The following is a 12,614-nucleotide window of genomic DNA, read 5'->3' on the forward strand; positions in this document are numbered from 1 at the left end:
GTAATCGTTTGTTCCCATTTCCTGTTCTCTGTAGTTAGATGAGTCAGAGATCACAAGATGGAGGATAACAGAATGCCAGACAGTTGTCCTCTATATATCATCAGCCACTAGTGTCTATTGAGTCCAAGACTCTTTGGAAAGCAAAGCAATACAGACAAAAGATACTTCAGGGAAAGAGAGCTCATCATTTTTAAAGGACATTACAGTTGGTATCAAAGACAGATAGCCACAACAGAACAGTGGAAGGCAGGATAATCTCACAAGAAATGTGTCCCAATGGATTTAGTTCTTCTAGAACAATGGATAAGGAAAGAAAATTAGTGGACTGAGTGAACATGTGGAAATGTTCCATAGGCCTACTGGAAATTAAGAAACAAAGTTTTATGTCCAAGAAATGTTAATGCAAAGAGTACATTAATGTCCTTAACTGCCATTACTCATCCCAAGCCAAGGTCCTCCCTCTATACTGCCATCTTAAAAACATCCCACTCAGTTGGTCAATATCCCACTCAGTTGGTCAATATTTGATATATTGACCCCCTGGCCTTTAAAACTCCTGGAACTCCTGGAGTACACAATAACAGCTCTGGGAACAGGTTGTTACTTACACAGATCATATATTCTCAACTTTGAGCTACTTCATTTAAGTGTAATTCTATTTCCATTGCATTCCGCTTTGTGAAAGATCCATTGATCATTGATTCAATGGAGTCAGTCAAGAAAAGCACTTTTCCTGAAATGACCGGTGTACAACATTTGTCTGTTGTGTCTTGGCAAACTCACATTGAAAACAATGTCATAGAATGTTAATGAGAACATTATAATAATTATTAGAAAACGGCAACTCCGACAAACCTGTTGATTACATTTTAAAGGTATTTTGACAAAGTTAGAAGCTAAAATTGAATTGTTTATCTCTGAAATTGAATTATCGTAAAATTCCCCCGAAAACAATAATAAATACATCTCCATTAAATTGACTTCCTGAATGTAAATGTATACCAGTAAGACTCCAACAACACTGGACTGTGTAGGACAGTATGTACGTCAGTAGAAGGATGTATAACTGCTATTCTTTCTATTGCCATCTTTATCTCTATCTTCTCAATACGTCTCCAGTAAAGTTATTGGATGCATCCCAATTGGCACCCTCTTCCCTTTATAGTGCACTACTTTTGACCAGGGCCCATAGGGATTTGGTCAAAACTAGTGCACTTTAAAGGGAATAGGGTGCTATTTGGGACGTACATTCTCACCAGGTCAGAAGGCTATACCTTTGCCCTCCTATTAAATACAGATATACACTGAGTGTACAAAACATAAGGAACACCTTCCTAATATTGAGGTCCACCCCTTTTGCCCTCAGAACAGCCTCAATTCATTGGGCATGGACTCTACAAGGTGTCGAAAGCGTTCCATAGGGATGCCGGCCAATGTTGACTCCAATGCTTCCCACAGTTGTGTCAAGTTGGCTGGATGTCCTTTGGGTGGTGGATCATTCTTGATACACACCGGAAACTGTTGAGCGTGAAAACCCAGCAGCGTTGCAGTTCTCAAACCGGTGCACCTGGCACCTACTACCATACACCGTTCAAAGGCACTTAAATATTTTGTCTTGTCCATTCACCCTCTGAATGGCACACATACACAATCTATGTCTCAATTGTCTCAGGGCTTAAAATTCCTTCTTTAACCTGTCTCCTCCCCTTCATCTACACTGATTTGTGTCTATGTCGTGGAAAGAGCAGGTGTTCCTAATGTTTTGTACACTCAGTGTAGGTTGGATAGCAGGCCAGTAGGCTAGGCTATTAAACTCTGTATATGATACCTTAACTGTGGAATGTGAAAGGACTATTCAATTGGCAGTGCTTTAATAAACCCAGCAGGCGAAAAGGAAAATGTGAATACTTCTATAACATCTTGTTTTGCAGAATGTGCACGTCACCATTTTGTTGACGGTCAAACCTGTCACTCTAGTCCACTCGGCCATAGATAGTAATACTTGATTTCACCCACTCAACTCAACAATATTGACCTCAGGACTGGGTCACAGTGTGTAGTCCTACTCTATTTGATTGTTTCACAATCTGCTGGGCTTTATAACTAAATACAGTAGCTGATAACAGTTTACTGATAACCTCTTCTGTCTCTTCACTGAAAGTGAATGTTGATCCAAAGGTCACGAGTCGTCCCAGATCACATGCGAAATAGGGTGCAATTTGGGACACAGCCTTGGTCTCTTTCTCTCTGGTAGACAACACAGTTCCTCAGAGTACACGAGCAATCTGTGCACACTAAGGTTCCCCGTTGTACTGTACTCTTGCTAAACAAGATGTCCGCCTGTCTGTTATTTCGATCTTCTGAATTGAGCCAAGCTGAAATGGAGTTTCACTCAATCCTCCTTGCTCTGCCATTGTGAAATGTTGGTTGACTGACTAAAGTGCCACAATTACCCAACCTAATAATTTGACTCTGGGCAGCTACATAGAGAGACATATTGTGACATAAAGGGGTGTCGATCATTGACCTTCTCTATTTGTCCCTCTCCAGGCCATTTCCCTAACAAGGCCATGCCCTCGGCGGGCACCTTGCCCTGGGTACAAGGTATCATCTGTAACGCCAACAACCCCTGCTTCCGCCACCCCACACCAGGAGAGACCCCAGGGCTGGTGGGCAACTTCAACGATTCTATGTGAGTTCATCCCCCGAAAACTGACCCTATAATATTGACTGATTGATTTATTGATAGAATGATTTTATTAGTCATGTTTATGACAAACAACTAAGTAAACAATGTAAACTGAGACATTAAAACATTGAAATAATGAACCATGCCACAAGTAGCATTGTTCCTCCTTTCAGACCCTCAACACCAGAGGATCAGCATGTGTGTTTTACCACCGTTGTTCCTCACATCGTCTAATCGTCTCTCTATGAAACACAGAATCTCCCGTCTGTTCATCGATGCCAAGAAGATCCTCCTCTACAGCCAGAATGACAAGAGCTTCGAGGGCTACAAAGTTCTGGTGCGGGCTCTGAGGAAACTACAAAGCAACACGGCAGGTAGGACAGATCACAGTACATAGACCCTGAGCTACAGACTTAAAGATACATCCCACTGGATAAAAAATACGTTAAATCAATGTTGTTTCCACGTCATTTCAACAAAAAAATGCAATGTGATGATGTTGAATCAATGTGGAAAACTGATTGGATTTGCAAAAAGTCATCAACGTAAGGGAATTTTGTCTTTTTCCACCCAACTTTTAACTTAAATCCAACAACATGGTGACATTTTTTGTCGATTTCACGTTGAAAATTCACGTTAGTTGACAACTCAACCAAACGTAAATGAAAACTAGACATTGAAATGACATCTGTGCCCAGTGGGATGTCCATGGATAACCTTTTTATTGATGCACCGTCCATATATTTACGCTGATTTATATATTTGTACCTATTGTTTAAAGTACTGTATGGCATCACCTTTTATGTATGTTTCTGCATGTACATTGATGTTACTAAATCTGAACCTAAGTCTGTACCCACCTGCATACATAGGCCCTGAGCCATAAACGTATAGCATGCATACTGATCTCAGTTTGATTAGCCTATATTTTCAGTAGGTAGGTATGATCACCTATCTGTACATGCCTTGCGCTATAGACGTAGGGAACATGCTGTAGACTTGAAGCACATAGTACTGAACTTGAGATTTGTTTGATGGTGAAGTCTTCGTTTTCCTGGGGCCATACGGTGCAGAGAGTTCAGAGCAAATTACATGCTTAGATTTTAATGGCCTCCATGAAAACCCAAATTCCTAATGCGAAGAAAAGCAGATTACTGGCGACCATACAGCTCCTAATCAAAATGGGGCCGTTTGGCTTGTAATGCAGGGCAATGGGTGCAGGTTGGCAGCATAGAAATAGAATTACTAGAATGGACGTTTTCATTCCAGTCAATGTTCTATGATTCAGTGTATCCATGAGTGACCCAATCAAAGAATGTGGTGGTCTGAGGGGCTTTGTTAGCCTGGTCCCAGATCTGCTGGGAGTTGGCTAGACGGCACAAATGAATATGGGACCAGGCTTTGTCCCTTCTAGTAATTTGATTTCTATGGGTGGCATAGCACTGGTGTAATCAGTCCATGCCAGACCTGGGGTGGGGAGGTTGCTGCTGGGCCAACGGGGGGCAGTGGCCCTGTCCTGTCCTGTTCTAACTCTTTAAATGGCAGGAAGACCTCCCTGGGCCCACCCATCACAACAGGATACAGATCTAAACTAACTGGCCCATTAATGTTCTGACTGCTGTCTCTGTGTCTGTGTCTGTGTCTGAACTGGACCAACCCTGGACATGGAATGTGTCTGCATCCTGTTTGAGGATCATTGTGTGCTCCAGTCTCCCCTCACGTTACTGCTCCAGTCTCCCCTCACGTTACTGCTCCAGTCTCCCCTCACGTTACTGCTCCAGTCTCCCCTCACGTTACTGCTCCAGTCTCTCCTCACGTTACTGCTCCAGTCTCCCCTCACGTTACTGCTCCAGTCTCCCCTCACGTTACTGCTCCAGTCTCCCCTCACGTTACTGCTCCAGTCTCCCCTCACGTTACTGCTCCAGTCTCCCCTCACGTTACTGCTCCAGTCTCCCCTCACGTTACTGCTCCAGTCTCCCCTCACGTTACTGCTCCAGTCTCCCCTCACGTTACTGCTCCAGTCTCTCCTCACGTTACTGCTCCAGTCTCCCCTCACGTTACTGCTCCAGTCTCCCCTCACGTTACTGCTCCAGTCTCCCCTCACGTTACTGCTCCAGTCTCCCCTCACGTTACTGTCCATCTCATTTTAGATGGCGATTACTGGTACTTCAGCAGTTGAAAAAGTATAAATAATCGTATTACCAGCATGGAAAAACGGAATACCATTGAAAAGAAACTCCTGCACACTGCTCCACAGATTTAATGGATACTGTATGTTAGCTTTTGGCTCTTGCTGAGCGGCCATTTTCACAGTGGATAGTATATGGGGCTGTCATGACCTTGGCTCTAGAAGAGGGGGAAAGGTCTTTGAGGATATCAGGTTGATGATAGTATATTTCCCTTGCATGAGTCCTGAGGTGTCCCAGTCCCCACACCCTATATATCTGCCATACATAGTACCTACCCACCGGGCAAAACGCGTTGAATTAACATTATACCAATGTAATATTTCAACTTACAACAGACATTGACCATTAATGGACTTTTTTGGTTGAATTAGCTAATTATGTAACATCAGCTGCTGGAGAAGCATCATGGTACCTCATCAAGGTTAACGCTAACACCGCTGTTAAACCATCAAGCTGACACATTTTAAAGATAACGAACGAAGTAATTCATTATTACACAAAGGAGCATATATTAACTGTATCTGTGATAACCATACTATCACTGTTCTATATCCAGCCAAAGAGCAGTTCAGAGACTAACATAGGCCTACCGCTTTTGCCTTTAGGTAGGCCGTCATTGTAAATAAAGATTTGTTCTTAACTGACTTGCCTAGTTAAATAAAGGTAAAAAATATATATATATAAAAAATAGATGAATCGCTTCGAAACAGAACTCACTGACCCCACTTTGGTCTGGATAGAGAAAGGGTGTGAAAAAGTATATCATATTTCCCCTCCAACATGCATTTATCGTCGATCTACTCCTGCAGTATAACTTCCCACCTAGGCTTCCTCCCAGAGGACTAGAGCAGAGTTAATACATTACCTGAGATATTCAGGTCATGAAGACTGTGTCAACACTATTGCGTAATAGCTCATTCCAGCATAATTAATTAGGTTGTATGCAAATAAAACGAGTCACGTGAACAGTCTGGCCAAACGTGGAGAAAGATGTCAGTGTTAAAAATAGCAGTGTTTTAATATATAACAGCCTTACAGTGGAGTGCCATTATGTAAACGGAAGAAAGTTCATGTTGGTGTTCGTGTTAGAATTAGTGCCTTGTGTCAGAACAAAGCACTTTGGTCTTATTAATGAAATATATCCACTTCTCTCTTCTCTCACAAAATCCATGGACTTCTCCCTTCTCTCACTTGGCTGTATGTTTAATATGCTAGACGTCAATATGCTGCTGCTTGCGTTTCTCTTTTCGGTTTGTCACAAAGACTAGCTTTAATGTAATGGGTTGATATGTCAGCCAGACTGACTGGCAGAACGGTTTCCTAGGTGGGTGGTTTGTTCTTTCGAAGGTCTCTAAACTCCCCGGTTCTGTATTCTCTTCACATGGACGCTCGGACGCACGGACAATTCTCCTTCTCAAAGATGTCTGGCTTGCCTAGCGTCCCACATTCTTTGTTCTTTTCCCCCTGTCGGTCGGTCAAGTTCCAGATCAGTCGCTCTCAGATTCCCTCTCTCAGGTTATTAGAGTCAGTCAGTCAGGACAATCTTTGTCTGTGTCCCAAATGGCACCCTATTCCCTATATAGCGCACTACGTTTGATCTGAGCCCTATGGGAAACGGGGTGGGTCATTTGGCCTCAGGTGACCGTGACCCTCTCGGTCAGTACGTTAGTTCCACTTCTTCTATCAACCTGCAATTATCTGTAGCCAACTGTCATTTGTCACACTTGGCAAAGGCAGCCATTTTGTTTGTCTGATTGTAGGTTGTTTGTTGAGTCAGAGAGGTTTGGAAACAGGTGAATCATCTGTCTCCTCAGGTCTATCAAGTATTCCTCACCAGAAGCCAGGACAAGTAATGACAAGCCTGGATGCCAGTCTGTCTAATTTTGTGGTAGCCTACTTGTTGTTGTTTTGGTAGGTCAAAGACACAGCATAGTCACCACCTAAGCCAAGTGCAGACAAACAGTACCTTTAGGGGCTATCCCTCTAGTGTTTCATGGCAGTACTCTCACTCAGTACTGTTGTTAGGGCACATCTCCAGTCTCTTGTTTCCTGAAGGCAGGATGATTAGAGCTCATTATCACTCCCTGGTTATTTGTTCTGGGGTCATCTCTATGCTGTGGGGACGTCTCTAAAACACACACCACGTCCCCATTGACCTGCTCCCAGGGGCCTCTGGGGCAGCTAAGTGTTTCCTGTCTAGGTCGTGTTACCAGTTGAGTTTTACCTGGAACCCAAAAGGGTTCTCCTACAGGGACAGACAAAGTTCTAGATATAACTTTTTTCTAAGAGGATAGGGTTAGAAATAGTGTTAGGGTTCTGACCAGGAAAAACTCCTGGGCCCTAGTTATGGGTGAAACTCCCTTCTAGTACCCCCCCCCCCCCCCCCCCCGACAGCTACTCTTGTCACTGTGCTAACTAACGCAACACAAACACAGAGACACTAATGTTTAAGTAAGGAGATTTCCAATTCAAGCTGGGCAGGGAGGGACAGAGTGAAAAGTGAGGAGCACAGTACTGTATCCCAGTATTTGGGCCAAAGTGGAACGCCCTAGAGTAACCCCGGCTGCGGAGTGCGAAGCAGTAGAGTGCTGAGCTGACTCCAACTGGTTTTTAAGCGGAGATGACTTCTCTGGAATGTTCTGACACAGTGAACACAATAGCCCCTCTGAGCGGGGTAGACTGGGTCCATGATATGTCTCCCCCTCACTGTATCACTCCATTCTGTCCATGCCAGTATATTAGTATAATATATAGTATCTATTATACCATATTATTGAGGACTTTACAGTTTTCACCCAAAGAACGCAGTGTATTTGGAGTTACCGCAGATAATAGACTATAATTTATTTATTCAAGATGCTAAATCACAATTGTATCCTTAAAAACATATTTATGTTTCTAATCATGCAGCACAGTGTTCCTTGCGTCCGTTGAATGTGCGTTCCATCATCCCATTCCAGGTTTCAAGCTGAAGGACTTTCTTCGTGATAAGGAGACCTTATCGTTGTTCCTGCATCGTAACGCCTCCCTATCCCATCATGCCGTCCAGCAGATTGTAGAGGCCGACCTCAACCTAGAGAAGGTAAACATATTCACTGTGTGTGAAGAGAAAAGAGAAGGTTTCGCCTTCGGTTTGTCAACACATCGAGTACCTTTTTAAAGGAAGTCATACATGCTATGACCTTGGTTTGCTGGTATCTGACGCGTTGTAACTAAATTATATATACCGTGAGACAGCTAAACTCATAACACCCTGTAATGAAATCATAAGGGGGATGGTGTTGCGTAGAGAACCAAGTCTGTGGCTCATATCATCCTCTTTTTCCTGGAAAATAATTAAGCTCAGTATTTGGAGGGCTGTAGTCACATGATTTAGCTCCGCCCTCCATCTCTCCTCCATCTTCTGTCTGCCTCACAGTGAGCATGTGCAGAGAGGGGCTCACTCACACGCGGTGGATCTATTAACCGTATCCCTCCCCACTGTGGATGTTTTATTACCCATCAGCCCCCTCTCTCTCTGCCCTTTTTCCACAGATAGAGTCCGCGAAGGTCCTACAGTACATTGTAGAAATGTTTAGGGGATTTTAATTGGGCTTTCTGTTGTTTTCTTTTTGCGAAGAGGGTCAGAGATACATTTCTCTTGGATGTGCTAATACAGGACACATTGTTATTCACCGCAGCAGCTTCCCTCTGCCTCCCTCCCTCAGTCAGCCAGTTTGGACGCATGTGCACTGCATGTGCCTCAGACTGGTGGGACCTTCGAGCTATGCCTCCCTAAGTGAAAAAAACAAGTCTCCCCCATGCATGACTATAGCTATGGCCATATGGAAATGGATGAATTGGAAATGTAGAATTCTGAAATGAGATTTGTTTTTTATGGGTCATTCCGCAAATCTTTACGAGGCTGAGCAAATATCTTCCTGGAATAGAATAAAAACATGTTGGGTTGATTATTTGAATCAGCTGTGTAGTGCTAAGGCAAAAACCAAAACGTGCACCCCTTGGGGTCCCCAGGACTGAGTTTGGGAAACGTTGCCCCAGAGGCAGTAGAACTACCAGCACTGACATGATAACAGCTTTCCTGTGATGTTATGTGATTCAAAATATATTTGCAAAATCATTCCTGACTAGGCATTCATCGTGAAAGTTGTTACAGTTAAAACATGAAATCACAACTCTCCCCTCGACTGCGAGAACTTGATCCCTGAAATATAATTTCATGTTATCTACCAGGTCCTGATTGGAGGCTTTGGTGTCCATCTTAGAGATATGTGTAACACCACTTCTCTGGAGGAGTTTGTGACCATCTCCGACAAGAATGTGTCACGGCTCACTCAAGACATCATCTGCAAGGCCTCCCCTGATTGGCTGAACAAGGCCCAGGATCACTTCCTGTCCAACCTGGACTTCCTGAAACCCATACGGGTAAGAAACACTTAAAATACTAACACTTTTTAAGACTTAAAACTGAACACTTTAACACTGGGGGCTTTAACACTGGGGGCTTTAACACTGGGGGCTTTAACACTGAACGCCTAATAACACAACGCCATAGGCCTAGCAAATCTTCATTTGTTCAATGAATGTATTGTTAAATCATTGGTCAGTCAGACCAACTGAATAGGCAATTCCCTTTGCACTCACTTTCACACAAAGCACACTTTATGGCGGGATAATTTAGCCTGCTGACACCAAACCTTCTTTCTTCTGATAAAGAAAATATAATGTTCCCAGACATGTTAGGTCAGGAATTATGAATACATATTTCTTTCCAAGATTTCTGTTCTCATCGCATAGTTTTCTGTTCCTGTCACAAAACATTAATTTGACAATGAATGCGTCCCTTGTCTCTTTCTCGTAATGGGAGTTGGAGAGGCTGCCAACCCTGTTGTGGCAGATGTCTGAAAATAGCCTTATGGCACTGAGACACACACACCATACACACACGCAGGCACGCACGCGCACACACACACACACAAAGAAAAATACTGTTTGTTAATTTCAACAATAATAGGACTCAGTGAATAGAATCACTTCAGATGACAGTCACACTTGCAAATCTAAGAGTGAAATGTTTTAGCTGATCCAGTTTCGTTAGCTAAGTCAGAACTCTCAGTCCGGTGTTGGTACAAGCTTTTGGAAGGTGCCCAAGTGTACAGAACAGTCTGCCAATGCAAATGCTGTCGCAATGGTCAACTAACATGGGAGGAAATGTGGTAAATGTTTGTTGAAATATCATACTGCTGAATCAGCCGTAATTTCAAACCGGTGTTAAAGTGACATTATTTGTTCTTAAAAAGACCGATAGGTTTCCCTCCCTAACAAAATAGGGATCAGGGATATTAGACTAGAGTTTGAATAAATACCAACTGTTCTGAATACAGTATAAAGTAACCCACTGCTGTTAAGTACTGATATAGGCCCTGATCCAAAATCCACATCATATCACTACACATCAAATTAAGCCTTGCATTCTGAGTGGTACACTAATATAGACAATGGAACGCAGCAATATTGGACCTATAAGGAAAGCTGACCCCAGACCTGTACTTAGTGGCTAAGGTAGGTCTGAAATGGCACCCTTTTCCCTATATAGTTCACAATTTTTGACCAGGGCTCTGGTCAAAAGTAGTGCACTATATAAGGAATATGGTTCCATTTCAGATGCAGTCTAACTTTCCCCCCTCATCAGTAACAGCTGTGAGAGTGCAGCAGCTCACATTTCAGCTGCCCTCTTGTGACAGTCAATAACAGATGAGGTTGGACAGGAAACACCCTCTGAAGTGTCCCTGGAGTGTGTTTGTTCTCATGTCTTTTATCCCCCCTCCCCTTTCTCCCTCATCCTCCTCACCCCCAACAGAAGGACGTGAAGTCCGACCCTGAGGTCGTCCAGAAGGTATCCGCGGCAACCGACAGTCTACTAGAGAGCCTGGGAGCGCTGGCTGTAGAGGTAGGTGCTGTGTGACAGGCACACCCGCTTACATGTATGTTTTGACGTACATTTCTGGGTATGCATCTGTTTTGGATAGTCTTAAACAACCTTTGACACTTTCTTTCTATGGAAAAGCAAACTGCCTTATCGGTGAACTCATTTGAATGTAGGCCGAAAACAACCACTAAGATTGCCATCAGTTGTAGTAGTGGTCTGACAAAAACAGGTGCTACACAACTTTGGACCACAATATGCAAACAAACAAGCTAGCTTGGTGCCCTGCTCCTCACAAAATGGCCACTTTACCTCAAATGGCTGTAACCCTGTCATTTTGTACATAACAAATAGACTGTTTAGTGTCAGCAGTCCAGTTGGTACCAGTCCAGGTCAGGACATGGCGAAACTGCAACGCTATCCCTCCGTGGCATCTGCACTGTCAACACAGCTAACTGTCCCCAACATATCAGACCCAGTTCTTGAGTAACCAAATCTGTGCTAGCTACAATAGGAATGTCCACTACAGTACATGGCTGGGAAACGCTAAGAGACTTAGCAGGATGTACTAGGGGGAAAAAACTACAATAGATCACCTTGCCACAATACTCTCTGCCCCTCTGCCCCCCCTCTCAATCTCTCCTCCTTCTACCTCCCCTCTCTCCAGCCACAATATTGCTGAGTAGGCAGAACATAAGGAAGCCGTCAGCTGTGGGAAAGCGAGGTCGTTCCCACTGATGTGTTTAGCATACGCTCTCTGGCAGAACTGTATGTCACTGTATATCCATCTGGCATACTGTATGTGTCATCCGAGGAAATCCATGGGCAGAGACAAAGAAAAGTCCCTTCAAGTAATGATTGAATGATCCCTTTCCTGCTCAAGAAGTCAAGCAAGCAGCAATGTTACAAGACAAGAGAAGCTACCGGTATGAATGTTTCAAAAATGGAAAAATGAACTTTTCCCACCTTTATTTAACCTCAACCACAGCGTTTTGCCATTAGCTGCTTTTGTATGAGAGGGAAGAAGCTTAGTTAGCCTTGTAGCAGATTAGTGGTGAGCTGCCTTGGCTCTGAGACATAACCTCTAGTAACCTCTCTTCAGGCTGGAGGCGCGAGAGGTTGGTACAGGCTGCCTTCCTCAAATGACTCGGCCTGTTTGCATGCTATATGTCTTGCCCGCGGGCGTGAGGCAGAGAGACAGGCACAGGCAGACAGAAAGAGAGAGAGAGAGAGGCCTTTCTCGGTCAAGGTTTTCTCTGTATACGGAGAGCTCTACTTGAGGTGGAGCGGAGGAAGACCCTCCCATCTCTTTCTCTCTTCCTCCCCTCCCACTGGCTGCCCTGTTCTTTCTTTCTTTGTACGTTTTTGGACGGCGCTGAGGAAGCATGTGACTTGCTGATGTGGCTCCGAAATCAGCTGCAACCACAGAACACTGAGCGAGGAAGGCGGATCTCAAGAGTTCGCTGGAGTTTCTTTGTTATGAGAAACTTGACTCAAAATGATTACAACGTTCTAAATGATTACAACATTCTAAATGATTACAACATTCTAAATGATTACAACATTCTAGACGATTACAACATTCTAAACGATTACAACATTCTAAATGATAAGAATGTGTCGTCATCTTTGTCAAAAAGGACAGCTCTTGAAAACTAGGGTTGTTAATTAAAGGATCAGTGTCAATGAAGATGTGTTAGGTGTCTGAGTGTCTCAAGTCATCTCCTTGTGGCAGAAAACTACTAGAACTGTGCAACAATATCCAGTCGGTTTCATTTCATCACGTATCACAAGATATTATCTAACAAGG

The 12,614-nt window shown here is 43.6% G+C and overlaps 1 protein-coding gene across 3 annotated transcripts in view; it reads left to right on the top strand.

The window, feature by feature from the left end:
- Window positions 1–2,532: 2,532 nt before the first annotated feature.
- LOC311125200 (phospholipid-transporting ATPase ABCA1-like) overlaps window positions 2,533–12,614 on the top strand; it is a 32,646-nt gene continuing 22,564 nt past the window's right edge. For all 3 annotated transcript variants that reach the window (XM_084199254.1, XM_084199255.1, XM_084199256.1), the window contains exons 1-5: window positions 2,533–2,692; window positions 2,945–3,063; window positions 7,839–7,960; window positions 9,112–9,303; window positions 10,739–10,828. In XM_084199254.1, the coding sequence (XP_084055380.1) occupies window positions 2,571–2,692; window positions 2,945–3,063; window positions 7,839–7,960; window positions 9,112–9,303; window positions 10,739–10,828 (645 nt within the window). In that variant the 5' untranslated portion in view covers window positions 2,533–2,570. The remainder of the gene's footprint in view (window positions 2,693–2,944; window positions 3,064–7,838; window positions 7,961–9,111; window positions 9,304–10,738; window positions 10,829–12,614) is intronic.

This window comes from Coregonus lavaretus, assembly GCF_964263955.1.
Source record: "Coregonus lavaretus genome assembly, contig: HAP1_SCAFFOLD_999, whole genome shotgun sequence".
Classification (NCBI taxonomy): domain Eukaryota; kingdom Metazoa; phylum Chordata; class Actinopteri; order Salmoniformes; family Salmonidae; genus Coregonus; species Coregonus lavaretus.